This window comes from Bos indicus, chromosome 19 (genome assembly GCF_029378745.1).
Source record: "Bos indicus isolate NIAB-ARS_2022 breed Sahiwal x Tharparkar chromosome 19, NIAB-ARS_B.indTharparkar_mat_pri_1.0, whole genome shotgun sequence".
Classification (NCBI taxonomy): Eukaryota; Metazoa; Chordata; class Mammalia; order Artiodactyla; family Bovidae; genus Bos; species Bos indicus.
The window spans coordinates 52796629-52817529 of NC_091778.1; the positions used below are offsets into that span (position 1 = coordinate 52796629).

The 20901-nt window shown below is 57.6% G+C and overlaps 2 protein-coding genes across 2 annotated transcripts in view; one reads left to right on the forward strand and one right to left on the reverse strand.

The window, feature by feature from the left end:
- Nucleotides 1-6528: 6528 nt before the first annotated feature.
- Nucleotides 6529-9268, reverse strand: PVALEF (parvalbumin like EF-hand containing). The gene is given in 3 exon segments (XM_070773921.1): nucleotides 6529-7042; nucleotides 7044-7076; nucleotides 7353-9268. Coding segments are annotated over 3 exon segments (507 nt in total). The 5' UTR covers nucleotides 7511-9268; the 3' UTR covers nucleotides 6529-6726.
- Nucleotides 9269-18482: 9214 nt separating this feature from the next.
- Nucleotides 18483-20901, forward strand: part of AATK (apoptosis associated tyrosine kinase) — a 39525-nt gene continuing 37106 nt past the window's right edge. The window contains exon 1 of the mRNA XM_019981297.2: nucleotides 18483-18689. Coding sequence (XP_019836856.2) covers nucleotides 18635-18689 — 55 coding nt within the window. The 5' untranslated portion in view covers nucleotides 18483-18634. The remainder of the gene's footprint in view (nucleotides 18690-20901) is intronic.

The window sequence follows — 20901 nt, forward strand, 5'->3', positions numbered from 1 at the left end:
CATTACTTTACTAGTGTGTGAGATGAGTGCAATTGTGCGGTAGTTTGAGCATTCTTTGGCATTGTCTTTCTTTGGGATTGGAATGAAAACTGACCTTTTCCAGTCCTATGGCCACTGCTGTTTTCCAAACTTGCTGGCATATTGAGTGCAGCACTTTCAGCATCATTTTTCAGGATTTGAAATAGCTCAACTGGAATTCCATCACCTCCACTAGCTTTATTGGTAGTGATGCTTTCTAAGGCCCACTTGACTTCACATTCCAGGATGTCTGGCTCTAGGTGAGTGATCACACCATCGTGATTATCTGGGTCGTGAAGCTCTTTTATGTACAGTTCTTCTGTGTATTCTTGCCACCTCTTCTTAATATCTTCTGCTTCTGTTAGGTCCATACCATTTCTGTCCTTTATCGAGCCCATCTTTGCATGAAATGTTCCCTTAGTATCTCTAATTTTCTTGACGAGATCTCTAGTCTTTCCCATTCTGTTGTTTTCCTCTATTTCTTTGTATTGATCGCTGAGGAAGCCTTTCTTATCTCTCCTTGCTATTCTTTGGAACTCTGCATTCAGATGTTTATATCTTTCCTTTTCTCCTTTGCTTTTCGCTTCTCTTCTTTTCACAGCTATTTGTAAGGCCTCCTCAGACAGCCATTTTGTTTTTTTGCATTTCTTTTCCATGGGGATGGTCTTAATCCCTGTCTCCTGTACAATGTCACGAACCTGAACCTCCATCCATAGTTCATCAGGCACTCTATCAGATCTAGTCCCTTAAATCTATTTCTCACTTCCACTGTATAATCACAAGGGGTTTGATTTAGGTCATACCTGAATGGTCTAGTGGTTTTCCCTACTTTCTTAAATTTAAGTCTGAATTTGGCAATAAGGAGTTCATGATCTGAGCCACAGTCAGCTCCTGGTCTTGTTTTTGCTGACTGTATAGAGGTTCTCCATCTTTGGCTGCAAAGAATATAATCAATCTGATTATAGTCTTCTAATAGGTTGGTGCAAAAGTAATTGAGGTTTTACATTGTTGAACGTTGCTGTTTGATATTGGAATATATTCTTAAATAAATGTAGTTATGTTATATATCATTTTAATGCACATTTCTCATTTTTTTTTTTTTGCTAGTGACATTACTTGCTATTTATTTTATATTTATTTTAGACTAGGGAAATGGTATTAGAGAGCAAATTTGAGCAATTTTCTTATTTGAGTTCAAAATGGTAAAGCAGCAGAGACTACTTGCAACATCAACAATGCATTTGGCCCAGGAACTCCTAACAAACGTACAGTGCAGTAGTGGTTCAAGACGTTTCGCAAAAGAGATGAGAGCCTTGAAGCTGAGGCGTGCAGGGGCTGGCCCTCAGAAGTTGACAATGACCAATTGAGAGGTTATAGAAGCTGATCCTTTTACAACTACATGAGAAGTTGCCGAAGAACTCAATGTCAACCATTCTCTGGTCATTCAGCATTTGAAGCAAATTGGAAAGGTGAAAGCTGGATAAGCGGGTGCCTCATGAGCTGACCACAAACCAGAAAAATCGTTGTTTGGAAATGTCATCTTCTCTTACTCTACCCAACAACAATGAACCATTTCATGATCAGGTTGTGACGTGCGACAAAAAATGGATTTGATATGACAACCGGCTCAGTGGTTGGACTGAGAAGAAGCTCTAAAGCACTTCCAAAAACGGTCACGGTCAATGTTCAATGGCTTGTGGCCCATCTTATCCACTCCAGCTTTTTGAGTCTTGGTGAAACCATCACATCTGAGAAGTATGCTCAGCAAATTGATGAGATGCCTGAAAACTGCAGTGCCTGCAGCTGGCATTGCTCAGCAGAAAGGGCCCCGTGCTGCACAACAACACTCGACTGCACGTCACAAAATCAGCGCTTCAAAAGTTGAATGAACTGGGCTGCAAAGTTTTGCCTCATCCACCATATTCACCTGATCTCTCACCAATCAGCTACCAGTTCTTCAAGGGTCTTGACAGCTTTTTGCAGGGAGAATGCTTTCACAACCAACAGAAGGCAGAAAATGCTTTGTAAGAGTTCGTCGAATCTGAAGCACCGATTTTTATGCCATGGGAATAAACAAACTTGTTTCTCGTTGGCAGAAATGTGTTGATTGTAATGGTTCCTATTTTGATTAATAAAGATGTGTTTGAGCCTAGTTATAAGTTAAAATTCACGGTCTGAAACCACAATTACATTGCACCAACCTAATATTATTCGAGCTCTTCACTTTACTTTTATTCAAGTTTTTGTTGTCTCCCATAATAATTTGCTCCTGACATAACTGGTCTGGGCTTTTGTGTCATCCAGGGTCTCTGTCCTGCCCATAACCTGCCCGTTGGCCTTGTGGTGGCATCCCACACGTCCCAGCTGGTGAAAACGTGTCCCTGAGAGGCTACAATGGTGCGGGTGGGGTGGGGGGCCTGCCTTGCTGGGACTGTTCCTCCTGCTCAGGTGTGCCTCAAAGGAGGGGGACTGAGATGCCATTCCTGTTCCCTGGGTAGGGATAGTGGGCTGGGTGGCACTATACCCTGGGTGGAGGGTCATCTCTTAGGCCTCAGCCTCCAAAGAAAAATCTCTTTGGCTTTCTAGCTCCTCTGGTTAATTCATTGTGCTTTATCCTTACTGATTTCTTTCCTACTTGCTCTATCAGTTCCTAAGAGAGGAATGCTAAACTTTCCAACAGTGATTTTGCATCACCTCTTTTTCATATTAGTTGGTCCATTTTTGCTTTATGTGTTTGGAGGCTATGTTAGTAGGTGCATACAAATTTAGAGCAGTGTGTCTTCCTGATGGGGTGTTGACCCTTTATCTTTACAAACCGTCCCTCTTTGTCTAGCAGTGCATCTTGCCTTAAAGTATCCTTCGTCTGATGGTAGCAGCCACACCAGCTTTCTCTACATGGCATTTGCATGTTGTATCTTTGTGATTTTTTTTTTTTAAGCCTTTCTGTGACCTTCTAGTTAAGCATAGCATGAAACCAGCCACAGACAACATGCAGATGAATGAGTGTGGTCAGGTGTGGTCTGCGTTGAGCTGAATTTGGACCTTAGTTCAGGGGAATTACTTTTGCTCTAGTAGCAGTTAGGATAGGGACTGGGCTGGCTGAGGCTGGGCTCGTCTCTGTGAGGACTGACCTGGTACTCCTGTCCTCACCCCTCACTCCTAGCCCCATAGGACCCACAAGCAAAGACCCTCCTCTCTAGTAGATATTGAAGACCCAGGAGACTACTGGACGCCCTCCTCAGCCACTCAGCCTCTCCTTCACTGTTGTTCAGTCGCCCAGTCGTGTCCGACTCTACAACTGCATGAACAGCAGCATGCCAGGCTTCCCTATCCTTCACCATCCCCGGAGTTTGCTCAGACTCATTTCCATGGAATCAGTGATGCCATCATCTCATCCTCTGTTGTCCCCTTCTCCTCCTACCCTCAATGTTTCCCAGAATCAGGGTCTTTTCCAATGAGTCAGCTCTTCACATCAGGTAGCCAAAGTACTGGAGCCTCAGCTTTAGCGTCAGTCCTTCCAATGAATATTCAGGGTTGATTTCCTTTGGGATTGACTGGTTTGATCTCCTTGTTGTCCAAGGGACTCTCAAGAGTCTTCTGCAGCACCACAGTTTGAAAGTGTCAATTCTTTGGTGCTCAGCCTTCTTTATGGTCTGACTCTCACATCAATACATGACTACTGGGAAAATCATAGCTTTGACTACACAGGCCTTTGTTGGCAAAGTGATGGCTCTGCTTTTTAATACGTTGTGTAGGTTTGTCATAGCTTTTCTTCCAAGAAGCAAGCGTCTTAAATCAGCTTCAAACCTTGGCAGGGACCCTGTGCCAGTGTCAGGCTCACTTCTTGGATTTTCCTTTCTGGAATCTCAGAACCCATGATGCTTTGCTTGCTCATAATAAACAATATATAAGCAAGTGATGTGTTATATTAGGGGCTTCCCAGCTGTTGCTAGTGGTAGAGAACCTGCCTGCCAATGCAGGAGAAACAGGTTTGATCCCTGGGTTGGGAAGATCCCCTGGAGAAGGGCATGGCAATCCACAGCAGTATTCACGCCTGGAGAATCCCATGGACAGAGGGGCCTGCTGGGTTATGGGCCGCAGGGTGGCAAAGAGTCAGACAGGACGGAAGCAACTGACACGTGTGCATGTGGTATATTAGGAGACGGGAGCGCTATGGAGAGAACAGAGCAAGAAGAATGTGGGATGCTGGGCAAGAGAGTGGAATGTGGGACAGGGTAGGGTTGGCCTCTTTGAGATGTAACATTTGAGGAAAACATAGGAGATGAGGGAGTTAGTCATGCAGATGCCTACGGAAGCATGGTACAGCCACGCAAAGGCTCTCGGGCAGCCTGGTTCCTGTCTGGGGAGCAGTGGGGAGGCCAGTGTGTCTGCAGTGAGGGTGGGAGGGTCTGAAGTCAGGGAGCATGCGGGCATCCCAAGGATTTGGTTCAACTGCATGAGAGGGGAGCCTCTGGAAAGTTCCAAGAGAGTGACAGGTCTGACTTATATTTTAAAAGAACCTCTCTGGCTGCTATGTTGAGAGCCCATTGTTGGAGGGTGGAGGCGGGGAGGGCAGTTGGGAGCCCAAGGTGGTCATCTAGGCAAGAGCTGGTGGTGGCCTGGATGGTGCGGAAGTGGGGCTCTGGATGCGTGTGGAGGGCAGAGGCAGCGGGGTTGCCTTACAGGCGGGTGTTAAAGGGGAGGAGCTAGGATGACAGCTGTTTGGCTCACGGGCTGCCACGCCTGCAATAGCCCACCTCAGGGGCTCCCGAGGGCAGTACCTTCGCCCTGCGGTGACCCAGCCACCTGTGGCCCCTCCACCCTAGGGGGCCTGGAGTCCCATGGCGGCTGTGAGGAGAGAACCCACCACACCCCCGTGGACGCAGGGGGCTGAGATGGGGGCCCAGCGCTGTCCCAGCCACCAGCCCCAGGATGAAGTGGGGAGCACACCCACACCCTCTCTGCACGGTGACCACAGGGTTCCCGGCCTGAAAGCCAAGGAACGACATGGTTCTAACAGATGAGAAGACCAAGGGTGGGGCTTTGGGAGGAGGCTGGGAGCTCAGCCTTGGGCAGGTGCAGTCTGAGACGCCTCCATCCCACGAGACAGGGCGTCATGTAGCCAGAATGGATGCAGGGGTCTGGAGTACTGGAGAGAGATGCTGAAACTGCAAGATGGGAGCCCACCAGGTGGGCGGGTGTGGGTGGAGCAGTGGTTGGGGCAGGCCAGGTGTGGGGGGGGGACTCCTCCAGGAGGGAGGGCTTGAGGAGAAGGGAGGGGGTCTCATGGGGAGGAGGAGGAAGCAGAGATCTGAGCCCTGGACTTGTCCAGAGGGCAGGGCTGATGCTGTCCCCTCACTGTGGACTCCAGGTGGCCTTGGACCCAGCCTGGTGAGCAGCCTGTGCAGAGCCCAGGGGAGCCTGGGGCCGGGGGTATGCGGGGGTGGGTGGCACGGGTCTGGGCCCAGAAAGCACTGAGCTGGGAGGGCTGATCCATCTGGAAGGGGTCGGGGCTGGAGGAGGGGCCACCGTCCAAGGGTGTAGGAACAAGAAGGGGCAGAGGCTGGACGCACCATCCCTCAGCCTCCCATTTTCACTCCTGTACCCGCCGTGCCGCTCTGCTCCCTACCTGCCACCCAGAGACTCACGACCCCACCCCAGCTGATGCTGCACACCCCTGACAAATATATGAGCTTCAGTTCATTCCATGCTGTTTTTCTTCCATTTTCCTGGCCCAAGCTGTGTCCACCGCCATGGCCTTCTCCACAGGGCCTCTCGAATCCCATGATGCTGCTTGGGGGACACTCGGCTGACCGGAGCTGAGCATGGCGCTACTTCTTCTTTGGAATTTTCTCCTTTTTGATCAATTCAGGAAATTCTAGAGCAGGAGACAGATTTTCTAGTAAAAAACCCCCTGGCTGTACCTCTCCAAGGCCTGCAGGCCCCACGGAAGCCTCCTTTATGATGGGAGACCCCACAGTGCAGGAGACCCCTGCATCCTGTATTCCCGAGTCCTGGGTGTGGAGCAGGAAGGACTTGGCTGCCCGAGCGCCCCTCACTGCTGCCACGCGCCCTGTGTCCAGCCTGCTTGGTGGTAATGTGTTTGCCCACCCTGGGTCTTACGATGGACCCTCCCCTCACAGCCTCAGAACAGGTGCTCCTATGACCGTCCCACCTTCAGTGGGGAAACTGAGGCCTCGAGAGGCTGGGAGGCTTGTCCTAAATGGACCCCTTGGCCAGACTGCCCCTCGATTAAGTCTCATGACCACCTACAGGTCAAGTTTTGCTGGCATTTGAGGGCAGAAAGTGGAGGCTGGGGGTGGTGGGGACAGGCACCACCCCCAGCCTGTCTGGGGCTCTGGCCCGTGCTTGCCTGTTCCCAGGGTCATCCTCCAGGCTTGGGGTCAACATCTGGGGAGGGTGGGTGGGCAGCAAGATGATGCAGATCCCCAGAGCAGCCATGGGGAGCTCCAAAGAAGGCCTGCAAGCCCCCCGAATGCCATTCCTCCTGGGCAACCTCCTTTCTTCTGCACCCACCTCTGCAGCTTCTCAGGTCCTGGTCCCTGCTTCAAACCTCCTCTGCACATCTCAGGAACCACACCCCCCATCTTCTGTGTCCCCTTGACCTTCCCCAAAGCCAGCTTGGGCCATCCTTCCTCTGCTCAGAAACTTGCAGCAGCTTCCCTGGACCCAGTGAAATGCCTCAGCCTACTCAGCATCCCCCAGACTCAGCTTCCCCATCTGTGAATTGGGGATGATGGTGACCACCACAGGTGGCTGCAGCTTCGGGGGGTGGGGTCCATGCCTGGCAGTGGGGAGCCTGGTCAGCTCTGCGCCAAGATGGGCACTGGACGTGGAGCTAACTGCCTGAGTGTGAGTGATGGAGGGGTTGGGGGGCAGGAAGGTACTGAGAGGTTCTCCTGCCCCTATCATCTCTGCTGCCCCACCTTCAAAGTCAATCCTCCCATCCCCATCTGTGTCAGCCCCCTGGATCACGGCCTCAGCCTCCTCATCCATCAGTGGTGGGTCCCCTGCTGGGGATGGTGGACAGGGTGTGCCTAGGGTCAGGGGTGGGCTCAGGTCAGAACTGAGGGGGCATCTGGCTGTTGCCCGATGGCTTATGAGGTGCTCCCCACTTTACAGTGGGGATACTGAGGCCCAGCTTCAGAGGGGTCTCTGGGCCTGGGCCCAGTGCTGTTTCTGGCCTGGCCCCATCTCCCACAAGGCCTGCTGGAGCCCCAGGGGGTACCAGGTCTTCTGGAGTGGGCATGGTAGCCATAGGCTGGGAAGGGCCCCAGGGTTCAGGACCCCCTGTCGCTGGCTCTGGCTGTTACTTTATCTCATTTCACTCGATGAAGCTGCTCTGGTCCTTGTCCAGGGTCTGGAAGGCCTTGAGGATGACGCTGTCCAGCTGCCCTGAGGCCTGGAACTTCTGCATGTACTGGAAGAACTGATGTATCTGAAGGAGCCTGGGAATGGATGGGTGTGTCATCCAGCAGGGCCTGGGCTCAGAGGGAGACTCCTGCCCTGGGACCCGGCCCGCGGTTCCTGTGCCCTCCCCCAGCCCAGGGGCTCCTGCGTCCACAGGGGGCAGGGTAGTCCGAGACAGGTAGTACCTTGGTGCCTCAGGTCCAAGGGCAGCAGAAAGACAGGCGTGGTCAGACTGACAGACACCTGACAGAAAGCCAGGCGGGGTCAGCTGTCCTAGTACCTGGGGTCCCAGCCTTGCAGAGGCCCCCGTGCCCAGGCCTTGAGAAAGACGTGTCTGAGCCCTGCCTCTTGGTAGCTAGCCACCTTGAGGTGTTACACCTCTACACAGAAGAGACTGAGGCTCCAAGACATTTAGTGATGCATGCGAGGTCCTTTGCTCTGCTCCCAAGAGGTGGGGGTGGCGCTGTCTGACCCCTAGGCGCTGCTGGGTAACTTCCTCCATCCTTCAAGGCTCATCTCAAAGCTGCCCGCTCTGGGAAGCCTTCCTGGTTACCTGAAGCACCAGCTCCTCCTGCAGGACTCAGGGCCCAGGGCCAGTCTCTCTCTCTCTCCAGGCCCCAGACCAGTGGGCCCTGGTCATCCTGGCTGGACAGGAACTGCCAGCTGGGAGGCGTGCTGTGTGCAGGACGGTCTCAAGCTGGTTCTGGACTGAGTGAGACCCAGAAGGGCTCCAGGAGGATGGCCCTGCCCCGCTCTCAGGTCCTCAGGAGGGCGGTGCATCTGCCCTGAGGGTGTGTGTGCAGGGCACGGTTCCCCACTTCCGGGAGAGTCAGGCAGGAGCCACTGGGTTAGGCTAGGACTCCGGCTGGGCATGTGGGTCTGGACACAGGCCGAGGGTTGGCAGGCAGGGACCAGGCCATCCTGTGCCTCAACAGTTGCAGCTTGTGACCCACAGTGCTCTTGGGTTGCTGTCCCCAGGGTGGGTTGGTTCTGGGGCTTGTAGCAGAGCAGCTATTTCAGAGGCTCCTTGGCCCTCTCCGAAGTTGGTGGAGCCTTCTGGAATCTGCCTCTGCCGCCAGGAGAGGCAACTCCTTGACCTTTAGGGTGAAAGCCAGTCGGGCAGTGGCTGGAAGAGACTTTCTCCCAGTAGAGAAGCCCCGGGTCAAAGGTTGCAAAGTTGCTGCGGCAGGGGGCAGGGAGGGCTGAATGCAGCCCAGGGCTGTGTCCTACTTCCTGACCCTGGGCATGGCCCTCCCCCAGCTGCTTTGGGCCTCAAGCTCCTCATCTGTGACATGGGGAGACCCCTGCCCACCTCCGCCCCTTTGCAGGGTCCTGCAAGGAGCCAGGAGGGAAGGAGATGGTAGGGAAAGGGTGTCGGACCCTGTGGGGAGCCTGGAGCTAGGTCCTCCACGTGTCACTCATAATGGTCAGTTCTTACAGCCAGTCTGGGAGGTGGGGCAGGGGCGGTCAGTTGGGATCAGGGGCAGGCCGGGGCCTTAGAGACAGGACAGACACTGCCAGCCTGCATCCTGAGCTGTGGCCCTGATTCTCCCCTCTACCCTGGAATCTTGGGGTCCATCCTGGAGGGAAGGGATGCCCTGCCTGGGGCCAATGTCACCCTCTTCTGGAGGTGGAACTGGGCCGAATTCCACGCCAGGTCTGGCCAAGCCTGGGCTTAACATGCTGACTGCAGAGTGCTGTGGGAGCCCTGGGTGGGGCTGTTTACCACCATCTTCCCACCCCATTGCCATCTGGGCATCTCCACACCCTGCCCTGAAGGCAGGGGAGCCTGGGATCAGAGCTGGGGACGGCAGGGGCCACGGGGCTGCAGTTAGTGTATTTATAGTGCCTGGTCCACGGCCTGGGATGGAGTCTCACTTGGCACGCCTAGTCAGGGCGGGGAGTGGACTGGGGAGGGGGCTACAAGGTACCACACAGAGCCAGCCCTGCAACCCCTACCCAGCCTCCTGGGGTGCTCCCAGTGCCTGCAAGAACCCTGCCCTCCTCCTCCTTCCCCCTGAAAAGGCCTTCCACCCTCTCCTCCCACCTCACTGCCCTCCACAGCCAAAGCTGGCTGTAGCTGGAAGGCCTAGCCAAGTGCCCCCAGACCCCTACATATCCCCAATATTGCTGCATTCTGGATGCCCCCTCCAAAGCGGGCAGTGCCCTCCCCTGACCCCAGACCACCCTGGACCGCCCAGGGGCCTGGCCTTCTTGGGGCTGAGGTCTGCATCTAGCACCTGAGAGTGATCACAAATTCAGATGTTGAGTGATAAAGGCCTCATGGGTGAGGGGGAGGTGAGCAGGGGTGGTGGAGGCAGTGGGGCCCACTGGGATGGGCATGGGGCCCAGAACTGGCTTGGTGGGCCTGCCAGAGTCGGCGGGTCCGGGGGTTTTGGAGTCTCTGTTCTGCCAGGCCCTTCCTCCACTCAGCACCAGGAGCCCTGTGAGGTGGTCTCAGTCTCCCACTGCTGACCCCACCTCACAGCCATGCTCTCAGAGACCCACATAGGCACGTGCGTGCACACATGTGCCCACCCCTGTAGATCCAGTTGCCTCGGGGCCACCCCTCTCTTTTCTCCTCCTTTTCCTGCCCACCCCCGAGACCTCCTGGGGTCCTCTAGCACTCATGACCTCCCTTCATCCTGCAGAAGACAAGGCCTCAAGCTCCCAGAGCGCAGCTTGGGCAGCTCCAGCCCAGCCGGGCGCCCACACCTCCCCTCCCCAGGCAGGGGTCACCTCCACCTGGCTTCCCTTGAGGGCTCTGGGGAGGCGGGTCGGGCTGGGGGTGCTGAGGGGCTGTGGGGGGCTCCAGCTTTTATACCTGCAGCCACTTGGCCTGTTTACTGCTTGGGGCTGCAGCTGTCCCCCATCCCTCCCAGGCACTCCAGCCTGGCACTGACTACCCCCAGGGGCTTGCTGGCACTTGGTACGCCCTTACCGGGCTGGGCAGACTGACCATCAGAGGCTGACCATCAGCAGTGCGTGGCCTCCCTGAGCCCAGGGTGAGCAAGTGGACTTCCTGTCTGTCCCAAGAGGTCCCACCCTGCCTGCTGGCCTCGTAGGGGTGGGAGGGGGTGGTGGTCCAGGAGATGACCCAGGCTGGCCAACGTGTCCAAGGCGGCAGCAGAAGGCTGGACCATTGACCTCCTCTGGTGAGAAGCCAGGCCGGGCAGCTGTCCTTTGTCTCTGGGTCACTGCGGGGGGCCGGGAAGCCATGCCAGGGTTGGCCTTCAAGGCAAGGGGAGGAGAGGGAGGTCTCTGTCAGGGAAGATGGCTCCGGCAGGCACAGGGAACAGGGCTGTGTGACCCCAGGCAGGGCTGGCCTCTCTCCCTGGGTAGGGACCTCATAGGGCGGTCTCCAGGGTGAGGACAGAGTGAGAGAAGGAGGCATTGCCGAGAGCCCCTCTGGCCATGCCTGCTTTCTCAGCCGCAGGGTTTCACAGAGCGGTGCCCCTAGTGGCACAGACGTCTGTGCAGACTCTGCAACCCCTCATCACCAGCTGTCCTCTGCGGGGGTCTCTACCCCCGTCATTTTATGTGGCGCTCATATAGTTCAGTGATCTGCTTTCCCTGCACAAGAGCTCATCATGTATCACCGGACTCTGCTGTGATGTAAGGCCAGCAAGCTGCGGGTGCTCTAGAACTTCCTTGACTGACCACCTGCTGCTGCTGAATCTAGAACAGGTCCTAGTGCTTCTCTTCCTCTCTTTTTTGGCCACACTGCGGGGCATGTGGGCTCTAGTTCCCCAACCAGGGATGGAACCCCTGCCCCCTGCAACGGAAGCGCAGAACCTTAAACCACTGGGCCGTCAAGGAAGTTGCAGGTCCCAGTACTTCTGTCATCGGAGACACCATGGGAGACCAGAGTGGGAGGACCAGGATGAACGATGGAAGTTTCCACGGTCCTGCCACGTTCTTCTCTGAAAGGGTTGCCCTAAAGCTTCCCAGCCTAGCCTGGATGCCCGACATGCTCTGGTCCTGCAGGAGGCGTCATGGACATTGCTCGATGTGTCTGTCCATCAAGTGGAATGTTATTTGCATGAAAGCAATGAGGCACCGGCACACTACCATACAGACGAGCCTCGACAGCCTCACGCCAAATGGAAAGGGCCGGTTGCAAAAGGTCACGTTGTCTGTGATGCCCATTGTACACGATGTCCAGAAGAGGTAAACCCACAGAGACAGAGGGCAGCCTGATGGTTGTGGCGGGGTGGGGGCCTTGCTGGGAAATGGGGACTCACTGTGTAATGGGTACGGGGTTTATTTTGGAATCGTGAAATGTTCTGGAACTAGAGAGTGGTGGTGGCAGTATCATGAATGCGCTAAACACCACGGAATTGTTCATGTTAAAATGGCTTCTCTTATACTGTCTGAGCACTTCCTCCGCGGCATCTTCCGGAAGGCCCTGTCCGTGCCCACCCCTGCCCAGGCCACAAGATGAGGGGTGGGGAGGGGTGGGCGGGCTCCTGGAAAGAACCAGCCAGAGCTGACAGATGGCCAGTCGCCCAGGCAGCCCCTCCCGTTTCATTTCTGTCGGGCCGCCCCCCTACCCTCCGCCCCCTCCTGAAGCCCTGGCCGCAGCTTACTGGCCTCACTCTGGGCTGAGCTGGATCTGAAGGGGCCACAGGGTCCAGCTCTGGGGACACCGCTGTCCCCTGTGCTCAGGCTCTGCAGGCACTGCCCCCTTGGGAGGCTCTGGGCACTCAGGCCTTTGTGGGGTTGACACTGCCTACCCGCCATCACCGGGCCTGCCTGGAACAACATGGCAGGAGGGGGATGGCCTGCTCTGGGCCCCTCCTGCTGAACCTGGAAACCCCTGCGGAAACCTGCAGTGCGGTCCTGCCCCGTGATGTGTTAGACCCAGAAGAATTAGCTCTTCTCTTCCAGGGAGCCGTTTTTATGTAAGCACAAAGCTCTTTCAAGGCACAGTCTCCTCAGGGCCTGGTGTCTCCCCCCGGCTGGCTGGGAATACCAGGCAACATCTCCCACTTCCGGGGGGCGGGGCAGGGTACCCTTGGCAGCTGCACTTGCCTTCTGAGGGCTCTTTGGCAAATGCTGGAACCCCGCTTACCCCCACTTCGCAGAGCACAGCTGCGGTAGGCGGGCTTGTGGGAGACAGGTTCTCCCGAGGCTGGGGCCTATCCCTGGTCAAGTGTGGGTGGGGGCCGGCCTTTCCCCTTGGCAGCCGCACCCCTCCTGGGTACACAGAGGTGGAGGTGGGGACCTGTGATTACCACAAAGGACATCTGCTTCCCGCCCCCACCCCAGGTAGGAGTCACATCCCTGTGCCTCAGGAAGGGGGTGGGCCAAGGGAGCCTCCCAGCAGGGTGAGGTCCTGGCAGGTAGGGGTGCCCCTGGGGCCCTGTCCTTCAGTGCCCAGCATGTGGTTTTGAGAGCTGAATCTAAGGTGGCCTTTCATGCAGAGATGCTGGTGTGAGTTATTGTTATAGGAAGGACTCAAGAGGTGCTGGCTGTCCCCATGGCCCTGCCCCTGTGTCCTTTACCACGAAATGTATGTCTGTGTCCTAATCCCAAGACTTTGAATGGGGACTTGTTTGGAAACAGGGTCTTTGCCAACATGACCCTTAAGACGAGGTCACACTAGGTGAGGAGGGGCCCTGATCCAGCAACTGGGTCCTTATAAGAGTGACACAGGAGCGGGGAGGGCCACGTGGCGATGGAGGGATAGAGGCAGAGGTTGCAATGATGTGGCCATGGGTAAGGAGAGCCGGAAGCCACCAGGAGCTGGGAGAGGCAGGAAGGGCCTGTCCCTGGACCTTTGGAGGGAGACTAGTCCTGCTCACACCTCGGTTTTAGACTTCTGCCTTCCAGACTGAGAGAGCATCCATTTCAGTTGTTTGAAGCCCCGCCCCAGCAGCCCCTTCTTTCCCAGGGACCCTCTCATGGGACCCTGCTTCTGACCTGTCTCCACCTGCTGTTGGCCCCCACCCCAGCCCCTCTCCAATCTGATCCCGTCCCCAAGCCTCAGGTGAGGACCTGAGTAGGATGCAGGCCTGGAGCCCGGAGGGACACAAAGGCAGCTGCATCCCCTAAGCTGGCCAGGTGCCCAACAGGGCTGTGGTTTTTTTTTTTTTTTTCTTTTTTATGGCTGTGTTGGGTCTTTGTTGCTACACGGGCTTTTCTCTAGTTGTGGTGAGTGGGGGCTACTCTCTAGCTGCAGTGCACAGGCTTCTCACGGCAGTGGCTTCTCTGGTTGCAGAGCGTGGGTTCTAGGTGCACGGGCTGCAGTAGCTATGGCTCCCGGGCTCTGGAGGACAGGCTCAGTAGTTTTGTGGTATGCACAGGCTTAGTTGCTCTGCAGCATGTGGGATCTTCCTGGATCAGGGGTCAAACCCATGTCTCCTGCAGTGGCAGGCAGAGTCTACCACTGAGCCACCAGGGAAGCCTGGATTTTATTTTTTTAAGATCTGTTTATTTTATTCTTTGGCTGTGGTGGGTCTTTGTTGCTGCAGGCTGGTTTTTGCTAGTTGCCGTGAGTGGGGGCTGCTCTTCATTGCATCACGCAGGCCTCTCATTGTGGCCACTTCTCTCGTTGCAGAGCAATGGGCTCTAGGTGCTTGGGCTTCAGTAGTTGCAGCCCATGGGCTCTAGGGCGCAGGCTCAGTAATCGTGGCATGTACAGGCTTAGTTGCTTGGCAGCATGTGGGATCCTCCCAGACCAGGGAGCAAAATGGTGTCCCCTGCATTGCAGGGCAGATTCTTAACCACTGGGCTGCCAGGGAAGCCCCTGGGCTGTGGATTTAAGGGGTGTCAGGCTGACAGGTGAGCAGTCCTGAGCTTCCCTGGCCTCAGGCTCCAGATGGCTCAGTAGTTTCTACTCCTGCCTTGATTCAAATGTGGGATATGTAGCTCATCATGGATTTTTCTCAATAATTTTGATTCTCTAAGATATTGCATAATATGCAGTATGTGGGATCTTCCTGGACCACGGATGGAACCCATGTCTCCTGTCTCTAAGATATTGCAAAAATAACAGTTACCTCGATGGCCAAGTTTGTTTTTTAACAGCTTTGCTGCTGCTGCTGCTGCTGCTGCTAAATCGCTTCAGTCATGTCCGACTCTGTGCGACCCCATGGACGGCAGCCCACCAGGCTCCCCCATCCCTGGGATTCTCCAGGCAAGAACACTGGAGTGGGTTGCCATTTCCTTCTCCAATGCATGAAAGTGAAAAGTGAAAGTGAAGTCACTCAGTCGTGTCCAACTCTTAGCGACCCCATGGACTGCAGCTTACCAAGCTCCTCCGTCCATGGGATTTTCCAGGCAAGAGTACTGGAGTGGGGTGCCATTGCCTTCTCCGTTTTAACAGCTTTACTGAGATATAATTCACATGCTGTGAAGCTGACCATTTTAGAGCCTACATATCAGTGTTTTCTAGTCCCAGGTTGTGCAACCATCACCTCTATAAAATCCCAGAACATTTTCAACACCCCCAAAGAGGCTCTATACTCCCATTTTCTCGTCCTCTGGACCTCTGGCAAGTGTCAGTCCTCTTTCTGTCTCCATAGGTTTGAGCAGGCTAGGTCTTTCCTATACGTGGACTCCTGTGGGTTTTGCCCTTTTGCTGTTTTCACTGAGCACTGTTTCTGAGGTTTATCCATGCGGTAGTGATGTCAGCGCTCCATCCCTTTAAGTTTTTCTTTATTTACGTTTGGCTGTGCTGCGTCTTTGTTGCTGTGCGGGCTTTTTCTCCAGTTGCAGTGAGCGGGGCTGCCCTCTGGCTAAAGTGTGCAGGCTTCCCATTGCAGCGGCTTCTTGGTGCAGAACACAGGCTCCAGGTGCATGGACTTCAGCAGCTGCAGCTCCTGGGCTCTAGAGCGCAGGCTCAGTAGCTGTGGTGCGTGGGCGTAGCTGCACCACGGTATGTGGGATCTCTCCGGACCAGGGATGGAACCCATGTCTTCTGCTTTATCAGGTGGATTTTTTTTTTTTTTTGGCCACTGAGCTACCAGGGAAGCCCCCGCTTCACTCCTTTTCACTGATTCCAACACTACCCTGTATGGACCCACCACGCTTTGTGTATCTATCTGGTGATGGATGTTGTTAAAAGTTTTCGGTGTCCTGTGGTGCCTCCCTCACTCCCCTGATGCCCTAGTCTGGCGCCTGTGCCGTTCCTGACATGTGAGGCCTCTCCCCTCTGTCCCAGGGCCTCTTGGACATTCTCTGGGCCCAGACCCCCTGGGGGGCAGCTCTTTCTAGGGAAGGTGCCCTCCCCCTACTATACCCGGCTTGTTCTTGACCCCATATTGTCTTCCCTGAGGCTCCTGCCCAAGGCCTCTGTCTCCACGGGCCCAGGTGCCCCAGGTCCATGAGAGAGAAGCAGCAGCCCCACCAGCCTGGCCTTGAGGGTGGAGGTGCCCGAGGCAGTGGTCTCTTGGTGTGGGGTGCCCGTTGGGCCTGGCTCCTGCCTGGGTGGCGGAGGGCTCCGGGGCGCCTCGCTTCCCTAGGCGGGCGGCCACATCTTCAGGGACCTCTCTCAAGGGAGTCCTGAGGCAGGCTGGCCACTGGGCACCCTGTGAGCCGTCACGCCTGCGCTCCCTGGCCCCAGCAGTGGACAAGCCAGCCTCTCAGTGCGGGGGCTTTGCCCCTGGGGCTCGAGTTTCTACCCTCTCTGTCTTTTCTCAGAGACGTGTGTGTGTGCACGCATGCACCTGTGCTGGGGACAGGCCCTCAGGTCCTGAGGCTGAGGAGAGAGCCCCATGCACTGAGCTGCTCACCTCTGCCCTGCCTAGGGCCCAGCACCCCATCCTGTCCATTAGACCTTGTCATGCCAACGGAGGGTCAGGCTCATGGCTGGCCTGGAGGCCTTGGACTCAGGGGACCCTGCAAGCACAGCAGTTCTGTCCCAACCACGGGAAGAGCACAGATAAGCCCTCCCCACTAAGTTCCAGCCCCAGTCTTCCAGCACCCTCGCTGGTTGTCAGTGAGTGCTGGTGGCCAGCCACACACCGGAATCACTGGTCAGAGGACTGGACTAATGGTAGGGGGTTCAGGGCACCCCTGGTTCGATAGTCACCACGTCGTGGAAACAGCAGGGCTCCTGGTTCGGGCAGGGGAAGGTGTCCCTCGGGTCTGACGCAGTGACAGTGCTGGGCCTGCAGCCCTGGTGGCCTTGTCCTGCCCTACCTGGACCCCGGAGGACATCTGCAACCCTAATGCCCCTGGGGTCTGGCCTTCTGTGTGCCCGTGTGTGCACACACGTGTGTGTTCACACGTCAGCCTGTCACAGAGGTTTGCACAGAGGGTCTTCTGACCCTGGTCACTGAGGCTGGCTGTGAGAACATGAATAGGGTCAACTTAGGGCCACTGGGCATTTCCCCTGCTTGTCCCCAGAGAGTCCCCCGGCTGCATCGGGGTCCAGGTGTCTGGGGCGCCTTCCTGGTGGGCAGAGACAAGGCCCGTGGTATGCGAGTGGGCAGTGTTGGGCTTTCCTCCTGGGTGGGGAGGGGAGACCTCCACCGGGGATCTAGCCCCCTCAACACTGCACGCTCCTAGATCACAGCCCTCAGCCGTCCTTGCCCCCCAACCTGCCTGGGTCCCTGCCTCTCCCACTGGCCACCTCGGAGAGGAGCTCCTTCCACCTCAATTGAGGCCTGTAGGGCAAAGCTGCTTAGAGTAGTGGCCACACCATCAGGGCCAGTAAGATGCCTCATGCTCCTCCACAGGCCTGAGGGGCCTGGGACCGCCCATGGCAGCGGACCCGACAAGTCTGAGAGGAAAGGAGGTCCCGTCCTTTGCCCAGGGGGGAACTGTCTACACAACAAGCCCCCTTAAGGTAAAGAAGAATGTGTCCTGGCACCCTCTCCTGAGGGCTGATCCTCACCATCCTTTCTTTCCCTGCCCACCCCTGTGCCATTGATCCTTGCTCTCCCCAAAGCCTTCCCGGCCCCCACACCCGCTGTCCTCCAGCTGCGCATCAACCAAGCGGCTTTGCTCATCTGGCCAGAGAATGAATGGATGGATGTAGAGTGAGTGACCCAAGTTACATAAAACTCAAATCCCAGCTACACTGTAACTCTCTCCGCTCCCAGGGCGTGGGGAGGGGCCGGTCCCCAACCCCCTGGGCTCTCAGCCCGCCGGCCCTCCCGCAGCCGCCGCAGCCGCGCAAGATGGCGCGGCAGGGCGCGCGGCCGGCGGGGAGGGGACTGTTCCTCGGTGCCCGGCGCCGCCGCGCCCGCCCTAAACACCCGGCGCTGTTCCCTCCCGGGCGGGGGCGGCGGCTCCTTCTCCACGGTTGTCGCAGAGTGGCACAGGCGCGGGCGGTTTGTGCAAAAATAGCACCCCCACCTCCCACCCTGCCGGCGCGGGCGCCGCCCAGAGGGCGCGGGGCAGGACCGGAGCTGCCTCGGAAACCGGCGTGTGCAGGCCGCATGCCAGCCCCCGACCCACGCGTGCCGGGGCCCGCGCCTCCCGGCCACCCCGCGCGCGCTTTCGTATTGCTCCTGCGTGCCACCGTGCCCACCCCCGCGCGCGCAGCCGTGCCCCCGCCTTCCCGCTCCTCCTCCCCACGCCTCTTTGCCCACCCCCGCGCTTCCAGGTGGCCCCCTCCCGAGTCTCCGTCCCGCCCCCACTCCCCCCGCACCTTTCGCCTCCACGGACCCCTTCCCCATTATCCGTGCCCCCGAGCCTTTGGGTCTCCCATCCCGCGTCACTGAGCCCCCCTCAGGCTTCAGTATACCCTCCCCGCGTTTCTGTGCACCTTCCGCCTCCCAGCGCCCCCCAGCCTCCGTGCCCCCCAGCCTCCGTGCCACCCCTGCGTCTCCGGATTTCCCATTCTGCATCTGTGTCCCCCCCGTGACTTTGTCCCCCCCGCATTTCCATGCCCCCTCAGCCTTCGGGTCCCCCCTGCGCGCGTCTCCGTGCCCCCCCCAGCCCGATAGGGAACCCCCCCCCGCCGCCGCCCCGACCCCGCGCGCGCGCTCCCGCCGGTGTTTTCGGACTGCACCGGCCGGGGGAGGCGCCTCGTCTGTCGCCGCCGCCCGCACCCGCACCCGCACCCCGCCGGCCCCGCGGCTGCGGCTGTGGGTGCTGAGCGGGCGCCGCGGCCAAGGCGCGCTCGCACCTGCGGCGGCCGCTCGGGTGATGGCGCGGTGCGGGCCTCGGGCGTCCTGAGCTGAACGCAGCGCCAGTCGGGGGATGCCAAGCCGCGCTGCTGGCTCTGGCCATGTCGTCGTCCTTCTTCAACCCCAGCTTCGCCTTCAGCTCGCACTTCGACCCTGGTGAGTCCCCTGGCCGCGCCCCTTGCCAGCCCTCTGCCCGCTGCGGCTGCCCCTAACCTGCCTAACTGCGGACATTGATGCTTCCTGAGTCGCTGGTTTTCTATTTTGCATGAAAATTAACCCTTTCCTCTCTCTGAGAGGAGCTGCAGACAGAACTGCTTTCCCTCAGGAACCCCTGGAGGCCCGGAGGTGGGCAGGCCTAGGGGTTGGCACCTGCTTGTGGCCTCCAGCAGCCGGGCTGGGCAGTGGGGGCACTGCCTGTCCCCGTGGAAGCTTCGATCTCGCGTATCTGGGGCAGGAGGGCCCGTGTTGGGCCAGGTGTCCAGGGGAGGAGGTAGCCAGGACTAAGGGCTCCAGGGAGGGGTGAGAGTGTTGCTGCCCCAGGCCCATGGACCCCCTTGCTGGGACTAGCGTGGCAGGCTCCTCCCTAGGCTGGGAGTGCGTTCTGGAGAGCCCTGCCAGGCCACCCAGCCGCCTGCATGGGGAGCTGGGAGCCGTAGTCGACCCACGGAGCACAGTCTCAGAAGAGATGGGCCTCAGTGGATGCCCAGGCCCTCGGGACAGGGATGAGGCCGAGGTGGCGCTGTCAAAGCTGGCTGCAGGGGACATGGGGCCAGGGTTCTTCCCCCCTTCCCCCAGGCTGGCGGCCCTGGCAGCCTGTTTACCCATGGCTGCCTGACCTCCTGGCAGCAGTGGGCCGCCATGGTGGGCAGTGGGGCTGGGGGCAGCTGAAGGCCTGCCTCTGTCGCCAGAAGGTGGTAGACTTTCTTCCCTCGGCCTTCATAGGCCCCACCACCTGCCCCTCCTTGGCCCTAGTGGGAGATAAGCCCCTGCCCTGGAACTGTGGCCTAAGGGCCCAGAGTCCCACCCACTTGTCACTGGGGCTCTGGCACAGGCTAATCCAGCCAAAACAAAGCCGGATGAGCACATGACGGGCTCTCCTGGGTCTCCCTCCCTGGAGTAGGGCCCAGTTCGTGCAGTGATACACAGGGTCCCCTGGGTCCGGCCCCATCTGAAGGCATTTGCTCTTGGGGGAGGGGAGCAGACGGCAGGTTTCTCTACTGGACTGAGGATGTGGGTGTCCCTGGCTCAGAAATAACTTCCCAAGGCGACTCCCAGAGCTTGAAGAACATGGAGTCCCGGTGGATGGCCCCGAACCTGGCAGTGGCAGCCCTGCTGGACTCTGAGGGCGGGGGTTGGAGGTGGGGGTGGAGGTGGCCCTCCTGAGCAGTCAGTCCCAGGCCCAGACAGCCTTTTGGGACAGGTATCCAGCTGGCTCCGGGCCAGTGTTCCAGGCAGCGTGGGTCCAGCCTTGGAACCATAGGCAGGGTGGGGGTGTGTGTGCCAGGACTGACCCAGGGATGGGGGACACCCTCCCCCACGCCCTGCCTCTTGCACTCTTTGTAGGGCCCAGACCTGCCCTGCGTGGGTTCAGTACCCTCTCCCCCACCAAACACACACTCGGGTGTGTCCCAGCACGAGACCCTTCCCCCATCTTAGAGAAACAACTAGGCTTGTTCCTTTTGCAAATGTTTCTGTTAACAGCTGTGATCAGTGTAATTATAATGTGTCAGTTTAAGGACTTAGCAGGGGAAAAAGTTGTCAGGAGGAAAGGGGAGGTCTGCTCTTTTCAGGTGGAATGGAGGGGAGAGCCCTGCCCCACTGTGGGAGGGGCCCCCTGGATGGTAGAGGTGCGTGCCTGCCGGGGTGCAAAACTCCAGGGCTCCATGCTGGCCCCCATGTGGGCATTGGGAAGGAGGAGAGGTGGGGTCCTCTGCCCTCCCGCTAAATGCCTAGCATTCAGAGCCCAGCTCCCACCCCTTGGAGTCCCCCTGCTTACCCTTGCCTTCTCGAGTCTCAGTTTTCTCATCTGTAAAAGGGGATAGCAGCGCCTACACCAGGCTCAGTTAGGGGTTAAGCACCCGATGAAAACCTGACCCTCCATGAACATTGGCTGCTCTTTTGGAGGGGGTGGTGTATGGAGACAAGGCCACAGTGGCATGTGGCTTTCCTCTGTCCCCAAAGTGGGGAGAGATGGGTTTTTTTGAGGTTGACTCCTGTCTAAATGGGGACCCTGCTTGGGATCCACCAAACTCAGAGGGCAGGGGACAGTCATGTTTGTGGCTATCTCAGAGTTTGTTTCTGCAGTCCATCTGGGGTGGACAGAGGGACCCGGCCTGGGCTGAGGGTCCTCAGAGTGTCTCCAGGCCAG